At 40.4% G+C, this 26,107-nt stretch overlaps 1 protein-coding gene across 4 annotated transcripts in view; it reads left to right on the forward strand.

The window, feature by feature from the left end:
• The window catches only part of TMEM156 (transmembrane protein 156), a 50,349-nt gene extending 24,578 nt beyond the window's left edge, over positions 1–25,771 (forward strand). Inside the window, exons 2-8 of one of the 4 annotated variants that reach the window (XR_006817482.1) lie at positions 1,104–1,370; positions 3,260–3,520; positions 6,660–6,779; positions 8,636–8,719; positions 22,205–22,307; positions 24,490–24,659; positions 24,896–25,771. Coding sequence is in view for 3 of the 4 variants with exons in the window: in XM_045998286.1 (XP_045854242.1) it covers positions 1,104–1,370; positions 3,260–3,520; positions 6,660–6,779; positions 8,636–8,719; positions 22,205–22,307; positions 24,479–24,659; positions 24,896–24,955 (1,076 nt within the window). In the remaining variant the exon portion in view is untranslated. Of the gene's footprint in view, positions 1–1,103; positions 1,371–3,259; positions 3,521–6,659; positions 6,780–8,635; positions 8,724–15,669; positions 16,783–22,204; positions 22,308–24,478; positions 24,660–24,895 lie in introns of those variants that run through there. The other 3 variants (XM_045998286.1, XM_045998288.1, XM_045998287.1) reach the window with 3 other exon arrangements.
• The last annotated feature ends 336 nt before the right edge of the window (positions 25,772–26,107 follow it).

Below are 26,107 nucleotides of genomic sequence, written 5' to 3' on the forward strand. Positions count from 1 at the left end.
GATCTCATGACCCGTGAGATTGTGACCTGAGCCAAAACCAAGAGTCAGTTGCTTAACTGACTGAGCCACTCAGACATCCCTATAGGTTTGAATTTTAAATAATATACACTTGTACAAACTTCAGAAGTGTTCTCATATGTTCTCATATGTGCAATACCCCTGGATGCTACTATGAAGTAGCAGGATCTAGAGTTACTGCCTCTATTTTGCTGATGAGAAAACAAGACTCAATGGAGATTAAGTTAATTATCCAAGTGTCTTGCCTAAGGACAGGTACAGCAGTCCTTGTCTTTTATTTTGAAGGTGGTGTTCTTCCTTTTGTATCATCATTTCTATGTCTGATGTTTGTCTTCCGGCAAAAATAAAAATTATGATGTTACCCTGTTCAATTTCATCTTTGGAGGACCAGATAGGTTGAATAACGACTGCCCAAAGATATCCTGGGCTAAAGCCTGGAACTTGTACATGTTACCTTACAAGGAAATAAAGGTCTCTACAGGTGTGATTCACTTCAGGATCCTGAGATGGGGAAAGACTTCTGCATTACCCAGGTGGAACCTAAATCCACTTGTAAGTGTCCTGTCTAAGAGGCTTATAAGAGAGAGGCAGAGGGAGATGACACAGAAAGAAGAGTAGAAGTCAGAGACACAGAAGAGAAGGTAACGTTAACCAGAAAGAGATTGGAGTGAGGTAGCCACAAGCCAAGGAATGCCAACAGCCACCAAAAGTTGGAAGAGGGTCAAGGAACAGAGGCTCCCCTGGAACCTTCAAAGGGTTGGTGGTCATGCAAACATGTAGGTTTCAGACCAGTTAAATTGGTGTTGAACTTCTGGCCTCTAGAGCTTTCCCAGGAGAGAATGGTTAAAATGTTAAGGGTTTCCAAGAATGTCTCTAGTTCTCTTCTATGAAAATTATCAGGGAATGTGTACAAATCTTTGAAAGAAATATTTAAATAAAGTAAATGTTAATTCATATAAAGACAGTCTTGCCACTAACAAGCTGAAATATACTGTTTCCATCTAAGAAAAACTGGGAACTTACTGTGTATTTATTTGAATGACAAAACCTGAGAATTTCATAGTCAATTTCTTTTTCCTTTACAGGAAACGTATTGGAGCTATCATGTCTGGAAGTATGTTTACAACCTAGTTTCAACTATTCACTCTGCTCTTTGAATTTTTCTTTTGTGACTTTTCTGAAACCAGTAGGAGAAACTGAGACTATTATGGGACTCTTTATAAATCATTCCAACTTTCAAAACTTCACCAGGATTTGCCAAGACATCACAAATGAATTTAATATGTGCTCATGTTTGGCATGTGAGTCCAAAAAAACCATGGATTTTATTTTTCAGGAACAAACATCAAAAGGTAAATATAAAATGGTAATAAAGTTTATAAAAAATGAATTATCTTAGTCTGTTAAAAAAGGAATAATATATTCCAGTTTAAAAGCCAATGGTATCAGAACACTCAGCAAATGTGGCTTTGATATGTGGCTTGTGATCTGTAGTGCTTTGGGTTATTACTTATTCTTGGTTTACTTTATCAAAAACAAAATATCTACTTTTAAAATACATCACAATAGCCAAGCTGTGGAAAGAGACAAGATGCCCTTCAACAGATGAATGGATAAAGAAGATGTGGTCCATACATACAATGGAATATTACGCAGCCACCAGAAAGGATGAATACCCAACAATTATATCAGCATGGACAAGACTGGAGGAGATTGTGCTGAGTGAAATAAGTCAAGCAGATGAGTCAGTTATCATATGGTTCCACTTACTTGTGGAGCATAAGGAATAACATGGAGGACATTAGGAGAAGGAAAGGGAAAGTGAAGTGGGGTAAATCAGAGGGGGAGATGAACCATGAGAGACTGTGGACTCTGAGAAACAAACTGAGGATTTTGGAGGGGAGGGGGCGAGGAGATGGGTGAGCCTGGTGGTGGGTATTATGGAGGGCACGTATTGCGTGGAGCACTGGGTGTGGTGTATAAATAATGAATCTTGGAACACTGAAAAAATAAATAAATAAATAAATAATAAAAATAAAATACACCATAATTTATGTACCTTTGATCGCTAAAAGAGTATTTAGCAGGTTCTTTCCAAAGGTATCGAATTTTTAAATATTAAAAAAGTAAAATCAAACTTGGATTTTCTAAGAAGTCATTGAATCCTTGACACATTTGTACCTTGTCCTGCCTAACATTTATCCACTGTGTATGAATTGTCTTTTTACATGTCTGTCTGTTCAATGTTGGAGACTTTGTCTGTGTTCACTATATTTCAGGTCTTAGCCTAATGCCTGACATTAAGTGTTCAATAAATATTTTTTAATGAATAAACAGATGAAGGAATAACTATATATTATGTGTAATATCTAACTGAATCTTGCATCTATTTTGAGATCAATATATATCATTTAATTGAATCAAATCAACTTGCATCACTGAAAAATTAAATAACTCATTTGTAGTCAGAAAATATACCAGTGGCCTCAGGCCCAAGCATCAGATTTATTATTTATACCTATTCAGTGAGATTGCTTCCTGTATCACGCTATACTGGCATCTTTCCCCATTCTTTCAGAATGGGAATGAGATTTCTTGGCATTGACTTTGAAAGAGGTATAAAAGATCTATCTTTTTCTGGGTTCTTACTTAAGTAACGCTACCTATGGCAGGGTCTGGGTCAAATTTACCAGAAAGCAAGTTGGGTGAATACCTTTATGGTGACAGAGAACTAGAATTAGAAAAACCTATTAAGGCTTGGTAACTCACAGATGCTACTTTTCTGTCTCCTTGAAATGTAAGACAGTGCACTGATAAATTATGTCCGTTGTTATGCCTGTGAAACACACTACCTTGAAACTTAGTGGCTTAAAACAATGGCACCTTCCTCCCCCTTCTCCATCTTCTTCTCTGGTTGGCCAGGGATTCAGAATGGGCATAATGGGGAATTTTTTTGGCTTGGAGCATTATAATCTGTCCCACAAGTCATCCCGGAAATGTCTATATTTTCTTTGAGACGTTCCAATTCTATTTCAACCCTACTATCATCTGGTTTTCACAATCTTAAAAAGAAAAAACATAAGCACTTTAATCATTATTTTTAGTGCAGGGAACTTCTTATTTCTACTTTCTTCTTGTAGAGGAAGGATGGTATTTAGTTTTGATGGGTGTGTGTGTGTGGTTTTTTTTTTTAACTATGTATTACTATTTTGCAAATAACATTTTCTTAATCTCTTTCTAGTTTTTATCATGAAAGGATCAACGGAAGTGAAGGCAAATGATGTTCGTTCACCTTGTCGACATTTTAACTTCTCTGTAGCTCCTACAGCTGATCCCTTGAAAGAGTATAACATGACTTGGAATCTAAAAACCCACACGAGAAGGCCAGCAATCATTGAGGAAGATCCACTCAGGGAAAAGTCTATGAACCATACTTGTAGGACTATGGAATTCCTGAATAATTGTACACACATTTCTCTGTACCTAGAAATGGATGTCAAAAGTAAGTATTTAAGGAAATTAGAGGAAAAAGAATTGGATACAAAGTTGAATAAAGGTAAATAGTTGAATAATTTTGTTCATGCAACAATATGACTAGGAAGAAGGCTAGTGCTTTTATTTGTTTATATTTTCTTCCAAAATTTGCTTTTCCTGAGGTCTGGCTGTACTCAAAAGCAGAGAAGGCATCTGTGGGTTGTGATTTGAGGGGCACTAGCAAGACCTCAGAGTAACTTTGGACATGCCTATTTGCTGTGCTTGAAACATCACTACCACACCTGGGTATTAAAGGGTGAAATTTGTTTTTAAATATAAATATCTACATACATTGTGAGGGGCTATTAAAATCATATTTTGAATTGACGTATATCTTCTCCTAGAGTCGAGAACCAGGACGGCATGAAATGGGATATATGATATAAAGCCATGGAGATAGACAGGGTGCAGATGCGGCACTTTGGGTCTACCAGATAGCTCTGAGGGAAAGGTAGGCATCAAAAAGATTAAAATCACACCTATCTTACTTCTAGAGCTTAATAGCTTCCTCGGCACCCTCTTCCAAATTACTACAACTGATCCTTTCTACTAAGCCGTGTGCCCCCGCTTTACCTATAAAATCTAATTTGGAAGAGTATTTTATGATACACCCATTTAATAAATGCCTATTGTATGCCAAGCAGTGTGCTAGCATTAGGAACACAAAAATAGGTGAATGTAAAACAACGGAGTAAGTGTATCCAGTTTAACAGATGCGATGGTAGAGTCAGTTGCTGGGCTTTGTGATCTTCCAGACATAGGGAAGCCTTTCCTCTTGCCCCAGAATGCCTTTTTATAAAGCTTTAATTTTTTAGAGGCAATTATTTAAAAAATATTATATTTTCAAGCAAACACAACTATAGAATATGTATGCATTTTTACAGTAAAATCGAACACTTCAAAAGAATCTCTCTTGTGAATCAGCCTTCAGTGCCCCTTAATGGCCTCTGCAGTTAGGGGTTATTTCAAGGTGTGTGTGTGTGAATCAGGTATGGGAGAGGATCTGAGAAGATCTGAACAGAGAGGTCAGTTCCCTCAGGCTCAGGAGTGAGGTGGGAAGGTAGGCTTTGGAAGGCTTTGGAAGAGAAGATGATAGTGATGATGTCTGAGAGATAAAGTGGTCTGGATTAAAAATATTAAAATCAATTTATTTCCACACATCCACCTAATTGCTTTTTTGTTTTCTAAAACATAAAGGAAAAAGAAGCATTTCCATAATTATGATTTTCAGAGAGTATTTTTGTGTTCATGGAAAAAAATCCATACATGCCAGTCAAAGTGAAATAGTAGTTATTAACAACTTCCTTGGGTCCATAATTTAGAAAGATAACAGTGGTACACAAATATGTAGTCTTGTATTCTAGAAAATGTCTATCCATTTGCCATGTGTAGAAGAGTTAAAATTTGTTTATATTTTACTCTGTGGGGCAGAGACTAATTTGATCTCCCTTAAAAGCCCTCTCCACCAGGGGGTGAAAGTAAATTTAGTCCAGTCTGGTACATTTACTCTGAAACAACAATTTATATTGTCTCCTTAGGTCATTCTTTCAGATTCCTGTCTGTTCTCCCTTGCTCCTCTCCAAGATGACTGCCAGGATGGTGGGGGAGAGGTGGGCAGCATGGGATGTAGCGACACACCCTCATCTGCATTTGCCCTGGTGCTTGGATGGGTGTTCTGGCTGGCCTGACTCCAGTGGTGCACATTCTGCAATTGCTATACTGAGTTAGTGAATGCATGGGGCTTTTTTCATAGCTTGATCAGTGCCCAGTGACACCTTGGTCATTGGGACCATCGTGGTTCTTGCTGGCGCTCTAAGTCTTCCATTCCAGTTAACTAACTGCATACTTCTTTTTTTTTTTTTTTAAGATTTTACTTATTTATTTGACAGAGAGAGAGATCACAAGTAGGCAGAGAGGCAGGGGGAAGCAGGCTCCCCGCCAAGCAGAGAGCCCAATGCGGGGCTCGATCCCAGGACCCCGAGATCATGACCTGAGCTGAAGGCAGAGGCTTAACCCACTGAGCCACCCAGGCGCCCCTAACTGCATACTTTTAATTTGCTGAGCAAGGGATGCAAGTTTGCAGCTGAATAGCATGAGATAATTTGCGGAAGGCTGAGTGCTACCATCCCAGGCAAATTTTACCTTTCCTGCCTTCTGCCTCTTTTCTAAATAAACGCATGGGGGTGGGTCCTGTGAAAGGGGTACTCAGATCATGAACCTCACAAGGACAATCATCCAAGGGTATAAACATGTTACATATTCTCCTGAATTTGAGAAAGTGTTGTGTTTTGTGTGCAAGGAAGAGGGTACACAGGGTGGCTGGAGAAGACAGTAGATTGTTGTGTTCTGGACATGATGAGGTCACCTTCTGTTATGTCATTGATTCCTAGGTCTGCTGGCCACCGTATCTTTATGGGACCAAAGGAGACAGTGCTAAAATATTGCTGGATGGGACCTCTCCTTCCATGTGCCCCCTGTCATTTGAATTAACTAGTTTTTACCTAGGGTAACTAACTTTATGTTTAATTAAGGTGTGCCCCTGATCTGATCCTTGCAGTGAGAGTCCGTGCAGAACGGGGTTCTGGTTATTCATGAGCCTTGGCCCCTTACATGCCTCAGTCCAGCCCTTCCTCTTTGTCTTTTTCTTTCCTCTCCGTCTTCCTTACACTCACTATCTCTTTTGTCAATTTGAGGACATAATTTTTGACTGTGTGGCCCAGGGACACAGTTGTTAATTACAAATGGTCCTGATTCTGGGACTCGACTTGTTGATTCTGGAACTTGGCTTAGGGATAGCAACCAGAGGAAACTAACACCAGCATAACCCGGAAGTGAAATCAGCATAACCCGGAAGTGAAATCAATCCTAGACTCTTGGAATCAAAGGGATCCCTGGAAGCTCCCTGGTCAAATTTCCTCATTTAATACACTCACTTAACATACCAGGGAGGAAATCAGGAGGACAAATAACCCTATAATAGGGATGGTCATATATGCAGCTTTTTAAGTTAAGGCTAGAGAATGTAGTAGAACACAACCACCTCACCCCATGGCTTCTCTCCGTTGTATCACTTTATTGTATTCTTACAGTATTTTTTTTCTTTGCAGATTTCACTTGTTCCATGAAGATCACTTGGTATGTTTTAGTTCTAGTTGTTTTCATATTTTTTCTCATCCTCACTCTCCACAAAATACTTGAAAGCCACCGAAGAATGTGGAAATGGCAGAGTAAGTACTGAGGAATAAATCCATTGTTTGCAGCAATCCAGTTCGGGTCTTCTCTATAGATGTACATTCTTTTAAAAGTTAAATTTATCATTTATTGAGCACCTACTGTGTGTCAGTGGCAGTTCTAGGTAACCTGGGGAATATAGGCATGAGTAAGACACAGTGTTAGCATTCAAGGAGGTTCATGCATCTTTGTCTACTTAGACAAGAGAGAAGGAGGGGAGGGGGGGCAGGAGCTGACGGGGGCTGGAGGTTGAGCAGAGGCTTAGTGGAAGGGAAGGCAGAAGAGAGGGGGAAGAACAGGTGATCTCAGAGTTGGAGATCTTGAGCAGAGGGGCTCTAAGTGATGAGTGGGAGTGGGAGTCAATCTTTAATAGGTGTAAGGGTGTTAGTAGATTTTTGGCCAAGCAGAGCTATAATGTGTAATTGGAAATCAGGCAATGAGAATGATATTAAGAATATTTAACACATATGACACCGGCATCCACGTATCAGGATGGACATTGACGTATGGCCCTAGTAGCATGTACCCATGCACATACCAACCCTTCTCGTGTGTAACCCATGCATATACTGGCTGAATATCAGGCCTGAGAGGTAGGGGGAGGGGGAGAAGGAGAGAGAGAGAGAATCTCAAGCAGGCTCCACACCCAGCACAGAGCCTCACGTGGAGCTCCATCTCATGACCCTGAGATCATAACCTGAGCCAAAATCAAGACGCAGACATTTAAGCAACTAAACCACACAAGTGCCCCTGTTGCCGGTGTTTCTGAAAGCAGTTTCATGTCAAGTCTTGCCATTGATACCTTCGCATATAAGGCTAATATAAAATAACATCATTGATATTGTATATTTGTAGAATAACCATTTGCAGAGCATTTTTACAAGTTTGTTTTTCTTTTTTAACTAGATTATCCAAGTACTTAAACAGGGCATGCATGTATGATTATTTTTACTTATAGATTAAAAAAAAAAAACTGAGCCTTAGAGAGATTAAGTGGTTTTTCCAAAGTTATATGGCTAATAAAAGGTCAGAGTCAGGGCGTCTGGGTGGCTCAGTGGGCTAAAGCCTCTGCCTTCGGCTCAGGTCATGATCCCAGGGTCCTGGGATCAAGCCCCACATCAGGCTCTCTGCTTAGCGGGGAGCCTGCTTCCCCCTCTCTCTCTATGCCTGCCTCTCTGCCTACTTGTGATCTCTGTCAAATAAATAAATAAAATCTTAAAAAAAAAAGGTCAGAGTCAAGACCAAGGTCTTTCTAATTTTAAAATTATATTATTTTTAAATAAACATGTTATTTGCAAATAGTGCACATTTTGAGTTTCTTGATCCATTTTTCTATATAATTGCATACTAGGAAATAGAGACAGAAGCCAGTTAGAGAAAGCGTCTGGAAAGCAACAGTAGCAGAAAGCAGAACATTTTATGAACATCCAACCAAATGACAGGCTTGGTGGGTTTTGAAGGCTTGCCTTCCAAATCCAAGTGTATAAAGTAATGAAACATGTCACACCATTTAGGACATTAAATATTATTAAGTATTAAATATGCATCAAATATTCCGTACATGTCTACATAATAATGTAAGTAATATAATATTCTATACATAAGAGCTGGTGCTTTTCGCTAGAAACAGCATGATGACATTTAGGGTAGTGGAGAAACCACTTGTTTTAGAAAGATTCTGTGTTTGCTCATGGAAAATAACTTAATGAGGAAAGCCTGTAAAGTCTTATTACTCCGGGAGCTGTTGTGAATGGCCCATTTTCCTTGGTAATCCTTTGAATCAACAGGGGGAATACATATTAAGAATGTGCTTGTTTATCATTTAAATATTTAATTTCTTTTCTTGGAATAGGTCATAAATACAAACCTAATTCTGCTCTCCTAAGAGGACAGGATTCCGAGAAACTGCGGACCTTGAATGTGCGGGTTATTTCAGGTGAGTTTTTGCGACGTGCCAACAGAGGACGGCATTGGGACTCCCAGCCCTTCACCATCTCACTATACACCCAAGATCGAATGATCTGAGCTCATTTAAATTAGCCTTGTATCTGGGAGAAAGGAGTTGTGGGCAAATGAAATCTAGTTTAATATGTCTTATTATCAGGGGACAGTTATGATCAAAACCAGCTCCTTAAATAATGGAAAGTTTGCCTAATTGGCAAGAAGAAATTCATGTGAGTAGGCAGAGGAGAGAAAGCAATAAGGAAGAAGCCTTAGATTTATTTTTAAATGAGACAAGATACCATTATTCCTCAGAACCGCATGAAGTAATTGCAGAGTGGGCATGGCTTTTGCTGGAACTTTCGCTTAGCAGAGGGTGTTATTGTGTAAGGAGAACTTCTAATCGCCCCAATTAAAAAGTCCCCTGTCCTCTCCCAAGAAACAGAAATGGAAGGAGGGAACCCTAATTAGAGCAGCTAAGGGAGCTGTTAACACAAACGCTGTGATTCCATCTCCTAATTGCAAAGCGTCCTTCTGAATTCGAGCTGTCAGATCATATTAAAAACAAAGAGAGGGAGACTGGGACACGGGCAAAGTGCTCTTCTTCATCAGGGACATGTCATCTCCTCGACTGTGTGCGAACTGCGGCGTGAGGGGTGACATTTCCGCAGCATCTTGCGTCCAGCCAGTGAGCAGGCTCCTTCAGACTTGGGGAGAGGTCAGACAAGGAGGTCTCAGGTCTGGGGTCTAAAAGGTTCTAAAAAATGCAAGGACAGTGTGGACCAAGCCCGAGGCGCTCACCACGTGCAGATCACCACACCATTCCACTGGGAACTCTGTTGCCCAGGCTTTTCTTAGCTATTTAAATGAGCAGGGACACAGACTCCTAGCTTGAGGACAAATTGGATTGAGTACCCCTAAAGAACTCAATTTTTTAAAAAGATTTTATTTATTTATTAGAGAGAGAGAGAGAGAGAGAGAACATGAGAGGGGAGAAGGTCACAGGGAGATGCAGACTCCCCGCAGAGCTGGGAGCCTGATGTGGGACTCAATCCCTGAACTCCAGGATCATGACCTGTGCCGAAGGCAGTGTCAACCAACTGAGCCACCCAGGCATCCTAGAACTCAATTTAAAAAAATAAATAAATAAATTGAGACTTTCTGTTCTCTGTGTTAGCAGTGTTCTCCTCTGGCTACTAATAAGCAGTAGCTAAGGGAGTATATGATGCCAGCTAAATGGGAGCATTGTGCGGTCAGCAAGGTTTTGTTTGATTATTGACATTAAAATCAGAAGGTTGTTTCCAAGGCCAAAATTCATCTTTGGAGGGAGGAAATGGCATTTCCCTTTTCTCCCCTCTTAGGCAGGACCAGGGCCTGACATTCATGCACCGGGAATGGTTTAACCTAGTTCTACTGAGCTTTTTCCATGGCCCCGGGACTCCTGGTCCTTGCTCTTTTCAAGTCATAATTTTGAGCACTGCAGCTTTGTCTGAGAAAAAGTCGATAGTCCCTCTGTCAACTCATAGACTCAGGGGGATCACAAATTTAACGTACTCGCTAACCACAAGACTAACCTCACGAGTTGTATTTCTGAGCCTCTGATTTTCATTCACCAGAGGAAACGGTCTCGGCCACCCGCTCCTTATAATAGCTCTCGCTAAAAATCCTCTGGCTTTATTACCAGGTGTATAATATTAATGTTTAGAGCGAGCCAAGGGGATGGTGACCCTTTTTAAAAAATCAAGAGTCCTTTCGAGGCTTAGCATCTTCGGGGGTGGGGTGGGGTGGGAAGAAGCAGATTCTTTCTTGTTATTTACGATCCTTTAACCTAAATGCAATTCCCCCCACCCTCGTATTATGACTTGCTCTTTCTGAGAGAGAAATGGGAAGGAAATAATGTCTCCCTCGAGTGCCATTTTTAAGGCCTCTCTTTGACATGATGGATTCTAGGCGGCAGTGAGAATGTAAGGGGATAAAACGTTCCAGTGTTGTTCTCTGTGGAGCAGGGACACAAGTACAAAAAGACAGTTCAAAGGAGCAGTGACCACAGTCATGTTCAGTGGGGCAGCTCGCTGTTGTCTCAAGCTGTACGTTCCAGAAGGTCTTCCCGGTTGTTCATGTATTACAAAGGAAGTGTTGGCGGGGCACCTGGGAGGCTCAGTGGGTTAAAGCCTCTGCCTTTGGCTCAGGTCATGATCCCAGGATCCTAGGATCGAGCCCCGAGTCGGGCTCTCTCCTCAGCGGGGAGCCTGCTTCCCCCTGCCTCTCTGCCTACTTGTGATCTCTGTCTGTCAAATAAATAAAATCTTGAAAAAAAAAAAAAAAGAAGAAGTGTTGGTACACATGTACACATGGAGGTAGATAGACTCACAACCTCAAAAGGACGACAGAGAAATAAAGCGAGCTTGGCAAGCCCCTGACCCCATGTCCTGGAGCACAGTGAACACGGGCAGAGGAAGGCATCTCTTGGCTGCAGAATGCCATGTCACAAAGCATCAAATCCCAAAGCCGTAATAGGTCTTTAGTATTTCCTTCCTTGCTTTGAGAGGTGTGATGGCTTCTGTTGCCTGTCTTGGCGTGAATCAACTTTACGTTTTATTCCATTGACCGTTATCTTCACGCAGGTGATGACTCTCTCACTCAGCTTTAGATCCTTGTCCCTGCCATTATACCTGGCTCGTAGTTTGTGCACAATAAAAGCTTATTAAATCACACAAAGTCTAAGGGGAAATGAGGGTAGAGTCAAAAAGAGCAGATGAGCAAGAAAGTTACCTTGGGGTTTGGGAAAGAGCCAGAGAGTGAGGAGCGGGAATGTAATCTGACGTCATTAAAGACCACGCAACTCTAGAGAATTGCCAAGGATGCCAAAGAATCATGGAACACATTGACCATCCTGAAGAAGAGATTTGGAGAACTATGCAAATGTCCATTTGAAACGTATCTCTGGAAACAGTGTTTAAAGGGTTGATTCATATCGGGACACCAAAGTCAGGGGCAGGAGCAGTGGACCAGGAACCCAATCACTGGATACAAACCATAGCAATCAACTTGGCTGGCTTGGCCAAAAGGAAGCCTATTGGAAAACCAGTAGGTAACTAGAAACACCAGGAATGTTAAGCATTCAGAGGTTGGAAAATGAACATGAAAATGAAAAATCTTGGGGCGCCTGGGTGGCTCAGTGGATTAAGTCTCTGCCTTCGGCTCAGGTCATGATCCCAGGGTCCTGAGATCGAGCCCCGCATCAGGCTCTCTGCTCAGCGGGGAGGCTGCTTCCCCGCCCTCTCTCCCTGCCTCTCTGCCTGCTTGTGAGCTTTCTCTATCAAACAAATAAATAAAATCTTAAAAAAAAAAGATTATTAAAAAAAAAGAAAATGAAAAATCTTGAAAGCTTGAAATCCTTCAACCTTCAATGACTCAACCAAAATCAGTTTAACTCCAACTCAGGACTAGGCATCGTGCTAAGCATTGATGTTGAGACAGTGGCCCGGACCAGCACGGTCTCTGCTTTCATGGAACTGGTGTCCTAGTTAAGGACATTCTACTCCACCCCATTGCCTTCGGAGAACGGAAACCTAATTAAATTATACGCATTCATTAAGCAACTTTCACGGACATTTTATTTCTTTTCACAAGAATCTCGCTTTTTTTCTGATGCAAAAAACTGGGGCTAAGAGACTTTCAATGACTGACCCACAGCCAGTTCCTGGCAGAGTGGGGGTTCAAACTTAGTTCTGTCCAGCAGGTTTTCTGGCACACGGCTTACAGTCCGTGGTGAACCGGGGAGTTTACTCGTGGTGGCTCAAGCCACAGATCAAAACTCACCTTTGTTCTTTTACAGTTAACACTGAAACTGAGATGAAACATTTTCTCAGTGCTCTAGAAGGTTGTAGGAGCTGGTGTGTGACAGTGTGAGTCACCCTCAGAGTAACATTTAGCAGTAGTGAAATGGTTTTTTGTAGTTAATGTGGGTGGGTTCTTAGGGACCATGAAGCAAAAGAAATGGATTTTTATTGTGAAAGAGAATTACTAAATGCTGAAAGGAAGTAGATGACCCAGTAATTTGTCCTACCCCAAAATATAACTAATGGCAAAGTAAAAATCGTAATTTGCAACATGTTTATGGCCAGCATAATAAAGACTAAGCTGGTTTCGATTTCCAACAGAAGCGAAGATAAATTACTCGTGCCAGATGTCCCACAACCAAGCAAAGTAACATGGAAATTTAATTTTTACTTGCTTAACTATAATATTTATGACTCTTAGAGTACGGATTTGGGTTCATAAAACAGTAAAGGTTGGCGCCATCTGCTTGATTACAGAACAGAATGCAGAGGGTGACTCTCGGTGCAGGAAGAATTTCTTAAGTTGGAAGAATTTATAGGCAGAATAGGACGATTTATTCTAACTCATCCATTGAATGTCTTTATGAGCTAACTTTTTGTGCTAGGTCAGGAAAACTTGATGATAAAGCACGTACAGACTGACATCTTCTCCCTGCCTGGACCAGTCTGCCTGCCTTGCCCCTCCCAGCAGACCTCTCCTCCTCCCACCCTGCCTTTGTTTAGTTCACCCTGAGCCTCACTTCTGATCTTAGCTCGATTACCTTCCTCAGGGAAATCCTATTGGACTTCCTAGACTAGGTCAAGTCCCCTTCTCACACATCCTCGTAAGACCACACACCTTTCTCTGTGCCGGTTGTCACTACTCTTTGCTTATATATGTGTGTTATTATTTTTTTATTTTTTAAAATTTTTTATATTTAATTTTTTTTTCAGTGCTCCAAAATCCATTGTTTATGCAGCACAATGTGTGTTATTATTTGGTCGACGTGGCTCCCATGAGCCACTTAGCTCCTTGAGATCAGGGCCTCTACCTGGTAATATTGATCACTGCCTCCCCAGCGCGTAGCCTCGTGCCTTTGAGGGCACAGAACAGATATCTAATAAATATTTGTGAAGTAAATACAACTTGACATTGACTATGTGGAAAGAATGGCCGCTGCTGTCTTACGAAGACCCTTCAAAACACTTTCCCCCGCTAAATTATAACTTTTACTCTTCATCAACTTCATTCCTTGGAGTGCTAAGGATCCCCACAGTGTGAATGTGTTGGGCGCTGCAACAATGACTCGAAATACGGGCAGCTGTTGTTTCTCCTTAGTTGTTAATTCTAGGCAATTTTGCAGTCATGTGCTCTCCCATCCTCATTTGATTTTCACACTGGCCAGATTTGGAACAGCTGAGTGTTTTAGGATCACTGTTAACAATAACGGATGGCATTCCCAACGTAGTAGAAAGTTGGCTCCTTGAATAATGGCAATCTATTTTAAGCTACCATAATTGGTTCTATTAGCCCTGAAAAGCAACTAGCTATCTTGGGCTTGCACAGAAGGGCCCAGGTTTTGGTGCGATGCAAAGGTCGGAACGATGCCTAGCAGTGTGAAAGTTCTGCATTCCTAAGGCAATAAGAAGAAAGAAGACTGGAGGGTTTTGGGGAGCCAAATTAGAGAACTGAGTAAGAATCACCAAACCATCTGAAAATGTCCTTATCCATCTTGACTGCAGTTATCTGTGAAGATTAACGTGAATCCCTTCATTTCTGGAGTAGCTCTCATAAGGAAAGCAAGTACTTTGTGGGCAACAGTGTAGACATTATCGCCATTGTCCCCGTGGAGTTGTGGCTCAACCTCCCCAAATACAGGGAGAGGAAGGAATGGCCGAAGTCCCCGTTTCCGAGGCCAGCCAGCCATAGTCCAGCCCTGCTGAGTGCATACTTGGGTCCTCCCCAATTTCAAGCAGACTCCTCAAGTGGAGTTAAAAAGGTGCTTGGAAACGGGCGCCTGGGCGGCTCAGTGGGTTAAGGTGCTGTCTTTGGCTCAGGTCATGATCTCAGGGTCCTGGGATCGAGTCCTGCATCGGGCTCTCTGCTCAATGAAGAGCCCTTCCTCTCTCTCTGCCTGCCTCTCTCGTGATTTCTCTCTGTCAAATAAATAAATAAAATCTTTAAAAAAAAAAAAAAGGTGCTTGGAAAAATGCTGTTTTGCACTTGGTAGGGCTTTCTATTTTTAAAGTACATCAAAATACCCCTTAATTACCTCAGTTACCCTTTCCTTTAGTTTCTTCCTTGTAGCTTCGAGGCAGCCCCAGAGCTTTGCTGAAGAGCTTTGCTGAGGTCACGAGGAAGTTTAGGTGTCGCTGCTGAACCTTTAAAGACCTAAAACCTCTAAAGACCTTTAGAGAGAGGCCAGGGCCCTGCTAGGGGAGGCAGCCTGGCCGCTCCACCCGCAAGGCAACACCAGGGCGAACTGTTGGTGACTAGACCCCACTCGCGGCCTTTCTTCAGGCCTGAGGGCTCAGGCTCCAGCAATGGCGGCCCACCAAAAAAAGATCCACTGTGTGATCCAGCTCACAAGACAGGTTTATAAGAGCAGAAGGCAATATAATTGAGAGAAAATATGGACCAAAACACTTCTGACAGCTAGCACATGTGCTTCGACAAAACCCTGTGGGAAGTCAAATCACCGCCGGGGCCTGTTGGGGAGGTCTTAAAGGCAGAGCTCTTTGCCAACACAGCTTGGAAGACCTTCTTCCCCATTTTAGGGGTAGCCTGATTGGCTCATTTAACACAGCACTTTCCACACTTAATAGGCTTTGACCTGGGAATGATTTCTGAAGATAACTTTGCACATTTCTGTTGTGATTATGAGTTGGTTTTATAGACTAACCCTCTGGGGCAATCTTCTCTGTCTTATCCCCAAATTCCTAGGTGGCACCCCAGAGTTGACCTTGTACTGCTTGTACCCACACACTTTTGTTGAGAAAAATGAGGCACAAAGAAATGACGTTCTTTCAGTCATTCGACACGTATTTTTACCTATGTGTCACGCTCTGAGGTTGGTTCTGGGGAATATAATGTGCATGAAATACAGTCTTTGTACACAGGGAGGTGGAATTTCCAATTCCATAACCAAGTAGAGCTAAGCAAGCAGTTTGGGAAATACAAATACAAAAAATTGATGGGGCAAATTCTCCAAGCAACCAAGAGATCCTGGCCAGGATGAGGAGGTTTTAGATGTATCTTCACTGTGGAAGATGCCTCTTGTCTTTGACATGAAAATCGTCAGGAACAAAGGGAAGAAAATACCTTCAAGTTTCCGTGACTCAGTGGGAATCAAGAATTACTTTGGAAGGATGAATTGAGGTTAGCTGCCAAATGTCATAGATACAAAACACTTTTGAACAGTGATAGAGATACAAAAAGAAGAAAAGAAGAGAGAAGAAGAAGAAGAAGAAAAATATCAGAGGGCAATCTGGACAATGTCATGGGCATTGTGACGGGAGTTTATTCAAGGACATATGGCATGGGGTTGTATTTTTAATCAAAGTTTCTACTGCTGGAAATTTATTTTGTTCACCAGATTCAGCCAGGTCAAAACTCATCCTGAGGTTCTTTTTAAATTTTTTAGTCTCTTCTGAGGTTCCTGAAAGAAAGTCAAAGAAATGTTTCTTTCCGACCTTTGACAAATTCATGAATAGACTTCTGTGAAGTTTTAAAACATTCCCGACTGCTTCTGCTGCCTTAGCTAGTGTTGGTGAATTAATATTATTTGAAACGAATTCTATTTCCCAGTGTAGAACTAGAAAAATATCCCACCCATCTAAGCTATTCTGAAGGAGGCATTAAAATGACATATATCCTGCCTTTTTGCCTTTTTATCAATTTTTCAGAAGTTTTCTTATTAGCATATAAGTTACATGTCCTTGGATACTAGGAGAAGCAGAATATAATGTACCACTAGAGAGTTATTTTGGACTAACCATCATTTTGACAGATAATAGCTTTCTGTAGTAAATTATGGTTATACCATATTATACAACATCAGCAAACCAATGAATTAGCAAATGATGAGCAGTTCAGCCTTCCGACCAGAAAAGCACTGCTAATTTTCTTTGGTAATTATTTAATTTCATGAATAGGTTCTTTTGATATTTTAGCTTTAAAAAGAACTGTCTCCAGATCTCAAATTCTGGACATGATAAGACACGTTGTCAAAAATTGTCTAAGCAATTATCTGCATGGCTAGTTCATTCTGAGGGCTTAATGTGCATGAGAATGGACTGGGATATCTATAGAATTTTAGGCTCCTGGACTATTTTCAAGGGAGATTATAATTTAGTAGATTTGGGACAGGGTTCTAGAACCTACATTTTAAATTCAGCTTCTTATGGTTTGCCGTCCAAGGGTCCACTGAAGGCTTTAATTGTTTTCTATTATTGTGTGACAAAGTACCACAAATTTCATGGCTTAAAATAACACACCTTGTTATTTCAGTTTCGGTGAGTCAGAAAACTGGGCAAAGCTTTGCCGCATCTCAGGGTCTCACAAGACTAAAGTCAAGATGCGAGCTGGCCTGTGTTCTCATTTGGAGGCTCTACTCCTAAGCTTTTCTAGGTTTGGCAGAATTAATTGCTTTGAGGTTGTATGCTAAGGGCCCTAGCTTACCCGCTGTCCGCCAGAAGTTGCTGCAGGCCCTGGGGGCCACCTGTGGACTCTGGCTACCTGGCTTTTCCAGATACAATTTGTAGCTTGGCAGTTTGGTTCTTTGAAGCCCCACAGGAGATCCTCTCTAACATCTGGGAGGGCCCAGTCTTTTTTGTAAAGGCTTTTTCCTCATCAGGTCAGACCCTGAATGGTCTCTCTTTTCCATGACTCGACATCAACTGATTTGGAATGTTAAATATACCTGCAAAAATCTCATCTTTCCCATATAATGTAACCCAGTCACAGGAAGGAAATCCCATTCATGGTCCTGCTCATGCTCAAGGGTTGGGGACTACAGGGGATATTCCATCAGGGTGTGGGAAGCTTGGGGGGAATGGGGAGCTATCTTAGAGTTCTGTCTACTACAGCCACCCTCCGAGAAGCACAGATTTAGAAGAATAAAAATCACAGGTTCCTAGGAACTTCCAGTGTGAGACAAATAGGGATGACAGAACTAGCCTCATAGATATGATTTGTACTTACTGACAATAAGGTAAAAATAAAGAATGCTGAGGGGATCCAGCACAATGGGTCTGTGAGGAGGAAAGAAAGGAGACGAGAGCTTTCGTCTAGGTAGAGACTGGTCTCATTTTTCATCATTGCCTAGCCAGTCAGGAAAGCTTAGAAGGCTAAATCCTCTGTAAGAAAAAATTCTAGCTTTGGTGATTATTTTAGCATTTCCGTAGGAACGGAAGGGTCCTCGGTGTCTGCGGAAATGGTTCCCAAAAGTCAGCTATTCCTGCCCCTTAATGAGTAGTTGCTACTTTTTAATATCTCTAATTAAGATCGATACTTTTCTGGAAAAATTTCCAAAACCTGATACCAGAAGAAATAGAAAATCTAAACAAAACAATTATCATTGAAGAAATAGAAAATTTGTCAGTTATCCCTCAAAATGTTACAGAAAGAACATTTCATAGGGGCATTTTTACCAATCTCCAAAAAACTGCTATTTCTGGTGGTATTTAAACTGTCATTGACCATAGAAAAGAAGAAAAAAAGGATGTTTTCTAATTCTATTATGAAAGAAACGTTAATAACATTTAAAACTAAGAATGATTGTGTCTAAAGTGAAATTACTGAGCGATCTTACTTACTCGTATCTATGCAAAAATTGTGAACAAATACTAGCAAAAAAATCCAGTAATAGCAGAGTTTAAAAAATATATGTATATATACAGACACATACAACTCCTACTATGATCAAGAGAAGATTATTCCAAGAATATAAGAACTGTTCACCATTAGGAGATATTTATTAATGTCACTCATATTAATAGATCAAAGAGAAAATTTCTTTGGTTATCTCTACACATCCTAAAAATGCATTTGACAAACTATAAGGCCCATCCTTCCTAAAACCCCCAATAAAAATCAGATAAATAGGTACTGCCTTCACATGATAAAATACATCTGTCTCAAACAAAGACCCAGAATCATACTTACCAGGGAAACGCTAAAAGCATGTCTGTAAAGCCAGGAACTTTCGAGGATGTCTACAGCTGCCACTTTATCTACCATTGTCCTAGCAGTACTGGTCAACACAATTAGGTAAGAGACAGGGATGCCTGGTTAACACATTGGAAAGGCCAAATGATCACTTTTGGTGCACCTGGAAATTTTAAGAAAATCCTCTAAAAAAATTCTTTAAAAATAAAATTCAGTAAGGGACAAGGTATGAAATTAAGACAAAAAAAAAATCAATAGCATTCATACCTTTAAATAACAACCAGTTAGAAGATATGGCTGCATTCAAAACAACCATAGCAAGATACTCAGAATAAAATTGATATAAAGAACTGTACAAGCTCTTTCTGAAGGAAACTTCAGAAAAATGTTCCCAAGAGACATAAAAATGACTTGAACAACAGCAAAATGGTGTATCCGGCTCTGGAATGGAAAGATGAATGTATAAAGTTACCGGTTCTTCCTAAATCATAAACAAAGTCATTTTCATATCCCGATGAAAAACTAAGTTGTCAGTAATAGCCAGGAAACAAATTGATATAGAAAAATAAAGAGGAGAAGTATCTGTTCCCCCATGGTATAGGTACTTAAGTAGATAAAAATATCTACTGAAAGGTGCCTCGCTGGTGCTGTCAGTTAAGTGTCCAACTCTGGATTTTGGCTCAGGTCATGATCTCAAGGGGACCTTGAGGGACCTTGTGGGACTGAGCCCTGGACTGAGTCCTGCGTCTAGCTCCTCTGCTCAGCATGGAGTCTCCTTAAAAAAAACTAATGATGGGCTATACAGTGGCTAACTGAACATTAAAAAATAAAAGATTCTCTCTCCTTCTGTCCCTCCTGCTTGTGCTTCCAAATAAATAAATAAATAAATAAATAAATAAATCTTTAAAAATATATATATCAAGGGGTGCCTGGGTGGCTCAGTGGGTTAAGCCTCTGCCTTCAGCTCAGGTCATGATCTCAGGGTCCTGGGATCGAGCCCCACATCAGGCTCTCTGCTCGGCGGGGAGCCTGCTTCCCCCCGCCTCTCTCTGCCTGCCTCTCTGCCTAATTATGATCTCTGTCAAATAAATAAATAAAATCTTTAAAAATATATAATAAATAAAAAATATATATCTAATAAAAAATTAGAAAGTTTAGGACTTGAGTAAATGACGAGTGTATCGTGTCTAAGCAGGAAAGAGAAGGATTACTGAATGAATGGTATCAGGACAATTGAGTAACCATGTAGGAAAGAAGATTTCCTTAGTCCAGAGTTCCCACCAATACTAGGGTAAATTTCAGATGGATCAGTAATTTTAACATAAACATGAGACCATAAAAGTAATAGAAGAAACAATGGTAGAATTAATTTATAACTGTTGGGCTTTCTAACCATGACACAAAACTCCGTCAAAAGGCTGATAAATTTGGCTACGTGAAAAAGAATGTACACAGTAAAAACCATTAAGGAAACATTGTTTACAATTCATCACATATGATAAGCAGCCTTTCCTAGTAAATAAAGAAGTTCTAATAATTGATGGAGAGAAGACCATAACCCAGTAGACAAACGGATAAAGGATATAAATGGACTGTTCATAGAAATGGAAATACAGATGGCTCTTTGACATAAGAAAGCTTGTTCAGTCTCATTCATGATAAATTCTCTCAGAGAGAATTTTTCTTTTGATGCCCACTATGTGCCAATAGTATTGGCCTTCTGGGTATAGGAGACACAGCAATGAGACAAACAGAGACCTCTGTTCTCACTGAGCTCACATGCAGGTAGAAATGCAAAGTAAAGCTACACTGAAACGCCGTTTTCATCTACCAGACTGGTAAAAATTCAGAAGTTTGACATCACATTCTGTAGCAAGGGGCGATAGCGCTCCACACTCTCGCACTTTACTAAGGTAAACTGGGAGGCTGAAGTGGTACAATTTCTATGATATGTTATTTAGCAATAACTATCAAAGTTACACGTGCATAAGCCCTGTGAGGCAGCAATCCTATTTCTAGGAATTTCTCCTATGGATTACTTACATAGGAGAGAAATGACATGCGTGCAATATTTATTGCTAATGTGTTTGCAATATGGGATTAGACACAATCTAATAGGAGGGTGTTTGAAGACGGGATGATACATCCATACTAAGAACACCAGGAAATTGTAAAAAAGAATGAGGGAGCATTTGTGGGGAAAGTTCTCCTAGATCATTAAATATACATACGTGTGTATAGTATGGTACCAATTGTGTAAAGAAAAACAAAAATAGCATATGTACATATAAGTATATAAATCTATCATCTATCTATCTATCTATCTATCATCTATATATCTATCCACAAAAATCTAAAAACCTTGGTTGCCTGTAGCAAAAGAAGGAGAGAAGGGAAAGAATTATGTGATGTGTGTAGAAAGCAGTTGTCTGTAGAAAATGAGGTAAGAGGGAGACATTTTGCTGAATATCCTTTCATAGTTTATAAAATTTTAATCTTGTGAATGTATCCCTTATTCAGAAAATGAAGTCCAAAAAATAAATCTTTCTTATTAAATTTTTTTCTAATTAAAAGAATATAACTCTGAGAGATGGTTTGACAGTATTTCTACCTTGGTAATCTATACCAGTGTTTAGTCAACTTCATGAATAAGAAGGATGATATTCTTTTTTTATGCTTGTAGAAATTTTAAAAAATTAAAAAAAATTTCTTTGATAAGCATCATATTCTTAATTATACTTAAATCTTCCCTTTTGATTTGTCTGCGTAAGAAGCAGCTGCTCAAACTTCTCTCAAAATTATAGGTCACCTCATTTCCATTCATGTCCAGGGCTTTGTATAAAAAGTAGAGACATCTGCGAAGCAAAAACCACATGTATTATGTAAAACTCAAGTTTCAATATAAAAACTAGAAAAGAAAGGCCCCAGATCCCAGAGGAATGAGATACCATATGCCATGGGCCTGAAATTTTATCTCTTACCTTGAAGTCAGCTGCAGATAATATTAGAAGGATTTGATGTCATATAGTCCTAGAAAAGTAGGAAAGATTAGAATTCATCTGATTTGGGACTTGGCTTCCTGGTAAAATTGTCCCTGAAATCAACGGTGGTATTAATAAAAGTTCTTAGGGACCAATTTTAACAAAATGCAAAGAAGGAAATGTTTGCAATCCGTTTTCCCTACAAAAGTTCTTTTCTTTCTGCTTGGCATTGTATGTAAAAAATGTTTTTCTCTACTTTGCTCCTCCTTTAACCATACATCGGGTCTCAGTCTCATGCTTGGGAAGTGGGGAGGAGAGGAGAAATGAGAGAAACAGAGTCAAGAGAAATGGGTTAATAGTGTCCCAGTTGTAGGCAGGAAATTTAGTGAGTGATGGAATTTGCCAATATCCTTGCTAGGTGGAGGGCATGGTTCTCTTAGTACACTGGAAAGTGTTGTATCTGGTTTTGCATCGCTATTGACTAAACAGCTCTCCTTCTTAACAAACAGAGACCAAGCAGAGGCTGCCCTTGACTCAGGTCAAGAAAGGGCTTCCTCCAATACCGGAACTAGAAGTTTTTTCCACGGTACAGCCGCAAGATCGGTATACACGGTGAGTGATGATTCAGCTTTACTGATGATTGGCCTTTGTTCATTATAAATGTGAAAGGTCCAAGGAGGTACAGTTCATCCCAACCTTCATTTCTATCTGGGTGCCGGAGACAAAAAGTGATGAGCTGCAAAAGCAGTTTGTATGAATTAGATGACATGAAATAAACTCACGATTTCTTCCAAGGTCTAGGAAGGACCAATAAACAAAGCTCTTGGTCTGTTAAACAGCATGTGCCCCTGAGATGTCGGCTCATCCCTTGGCTGTTTCCTGGGCTTGGGCTGTACATAATGCCAGCAGGCCAATCATTGTTGCAGTCCGAACAGGAGAGAAGAGAGAATGTGAATTTATAAGCACAACCACTGACCCTCAAGTACTGAAATTAAGAACTTCCCTGAATGTAACATCTGATGATCTAATTAATGTGTATTGATTTTCATGTGATCAGAAATATTTTTCCTTAGAAATATCTTAGAAATATTTTTCCTTCATTAAACACATATTTATTAAGTAGCTGTTATGTTAAGGCACTATGGATAGCAATGGTGGGGGCATCAAAATTATAGCAGGGAAGAGGGAAGACACTAGCATTTATCAGTATCCTTTTATTGTGCTTTGTGGCAATAGGCTAGATCATTTACTCGTCTTTATTTTTTTTCAGTTTCAGGTGTAGAATTTAGTGATTCAAATCTTAAGTAAAACACCTGGGACTCATCACAACAAATGCCCTCCTTAATCCCCATTACCGATTTCCCCCAACTCCCCATCCACCTCCCCTCTCGTAACCATGCTTGTTCTCTATAGTTAAGAATCCGTTTCTTGGTTTTTCTCTCCACCCCCCCTGCCATTTGCTTGTTCTGTTTCTTAAATTCACATATGAGTGAAATCATATGCTATTTGTCTTTCTCTGGAAGGCAAAATAAGTCTTTGGCTTATTTTGCTTAATGTAATACTCTCTAGCTCCATGAGCTTTCTTGTGAATGGCAAGATTTCATTCTTTTTTTATGGCTGAGTAATATTCCTGTGTGTGTGTGTGTGTGTGTGTGTGTGTGTGTGTGTACACACCACTATTTACTCTTCATGATACCCAGGTAGTTATCAGTCAAGAATCTAGCAGGAAACTAATAGTATACTCAAGGGGAATCATTTGAGGTGAGTTTTTAAAAAGGTCTATTAGGTCAGGATGTGGAAAAATCCAAAAGGAGAGTGCAGCACCCTAAAATTAGTAATGGGGGGCTCTGCTACTCTCCCTAAGACTACAGGGGCAAGGAGCCCAGAGAGACAGAGACAGAGGCAGGCGCGCACACACACACACACACACACACTCACACACACTGATGGAATATGTGGGGAGGCTACCTGATAGGGACTGTGACTTTTAGTCAAGTGACACAACAGCCTGCGAGTGCCCTGAAGAGAGTACTTCACTTTGGCTGTTCCCTTTCCCCGATGTGCTAGTACTCACCATTGGTCAAACCTAAGCAGAGCTGGGGGATGCTAGAGCTGGATTGAGGCAGTTCATATGGACTGGTCTCCCAGGGTACCAAAGAGGATGGAAAAAAAATGGAGTACAATCTAGAGAAGCAACCAGAGGGGTCAAGCATAGGGGGCTCAATGTGTCAAACTAGAGAGAAGCAGGTCTTAGTGTTTGGGTCTTAGTGGAATCAGAGTCCTCTTTTGGCTCAGAAATTGCTGGGTAGACAAATGTCATCATTGTTTTAATGAAGTTTTAATGAAGTATTATGCTTGATAACCTCTCATTCTGGGGTGCTTGACCATGCATATGAAACAATCCCCTTTGTTCATTCACCTGATGCTGGTGATGCTGGACCTACTGCATGTCCAGAAGTCTGCTACTCATTGACAAAATAACATGCAGTCAGTGGGGAAATCAGACTGAGGAATCCTAATTCCAATAGAGTTCCAGTAACATGATAGACATGTGCACAGAGGACTCAGGGAGCTTAATGGAGAGACTCCTTCATTCAGAGGAAATGCTGTCTAGTATTTAGTAGGTGTTCAGTAAGTATATGTTGAATGAAGGAAATTTGCACGAACATCTACATATTCATTTTATAGAAGAGGAAATGAACCCAAACATACTGTAGTGACAAGCTCAAGAAGACTCTAGGTCTCCTGAGCCCTAGGCTGAGAAGTTTGTTACCACTAACCAGAGTCTTCCTAGGTTTATCATGGAGGCTCCATTGCCTAACACAGGACTGGAAAGAGCTCTTGATACTGGGGAGTGCCTGGGTGGCTCAGTTGGTTAAGCATCTGCCTTTGGCTCGGGTCATGATCCCAGGGTCCTGGGATCCAGCCCTGGGTCCTGGAATCCAGCCTGCATCGGGCTGCCTGGTGAGTGGGGACCCGGCTTCTCCTTCTGCCCACCCTCCACACACGCGCGCTCTCTCTCCCTCGCTCTCAAATAAATACAATCTTTAAAAAAGGGACATTGGGAAGTTTTTTGGTGATTCTTTTAAGACACAACTTTGATAAATGATTTAAAAATTATTCTCCACTAATTCTTTTCATGTAACACTTAACATTTTTGTGGTAATAATATTTGTCTTTTTTTTCCCTTCAATCTTCAGAATATCTTTCTGAATTCCTCTGGACCACTTGGACTGAACCCTTTTGAAGAATACTCATAATTTCATTTTGGGAATGAGTGAACTAGTAAATATTTGTGTCCAGCTGAGGACTCACAGTAGGAAACAGTAGCAATGCTGACTGGTTGATGGAAACTGGCTTGAGAGCAGTCGTTTGACCCAAGAGATCAAAGAAACAAGAATTTTTCCAGGAAGCCATCATGAGTCATGGAAAACAAGCTGATAAAACCCGTGGAAACAACATGGGCATGCTCACTGTCCTTGCTTATCTGTTAATTTTATAGCTGACAGTGACCTCAAGATTTTGATTTTGAAAGGAACCAAACCCAGGATCAAGGATGAAAATCTTTTCTCTCATTTGCCCACACTGCACATTCTGGCTTGATGGGTTTTCTTATACAGATGGATTGTTTCTTTTTGACAAATTACTTAAGAGGGCCTGGGTTGTTCATTGATACATTTGTTCGGATTTATAAATTCTGCTTCCTTTTGGCACTGAGGACGTTTTAAAAAAATTCGAAGATACGAAAATAAAATGAATTTAAGTGAAATACCAAGTGAAGCTTGGATATTTAAATCTAATAGCAAAATGTTTCTTCTGATTCTTCTATATTTTCCATAGCTATCACTGATGTCAAGAAAAATTATAGCTATTAATTACAATAAAACACATATAGACAAGAGGGCATCTCTTAACATTGAAAAACATAAAAATATCTTTCCAGAGTTTCAGTGGAATTTAATCTCCTGGCATCTTTATATGATCACAATTGCTTGTCTGAGCAGATTTCTACAGTTTAACTGCAGGGTCAGATTTAATGTTAAGCAACCTAAGAGGAATGAATGATTCAGCACACAGAGGTTTTCCCCGGTACTATTTTTCTTTTCTTTCTTCTCTCCCCCCTTTCTCCCTCCCTCCCTTCCTTTCCTTCCTTCCTTCTTCTTTTCTTTTTTTCTGTTAGATCACAAAGTGAGATCCTAATCATAATATTCAGGGATTGAATATGTGGCAAATGGACTTCTGGTAGTCTCATTTTTTATTGCCTCTGTAAACTTGATTAATGGGTGAGTCAGGCTCAGCTCTGGGATTATTCAGGAGGAGTTATCACACTCCTTGAGGGATGGATGTTACACAATTTCTGAGAGACCAAATTATTGTTTCCTTGCACATTGCCTATTATGTTCAGACAAATG

This window comes from Meles meles, chromosome 2 (assembly GCF_922984935.1).
Source record: "Meles meles chromosome 2, mMelMel3.1 paternal haplotype, whole genome shotgun sequence".
NCBI classification, from domain to species: Eukaryota; Metazoa; Chordata; class Mammalia; order Carnivora; family Mustelidae; genus Meles; species Meles meles.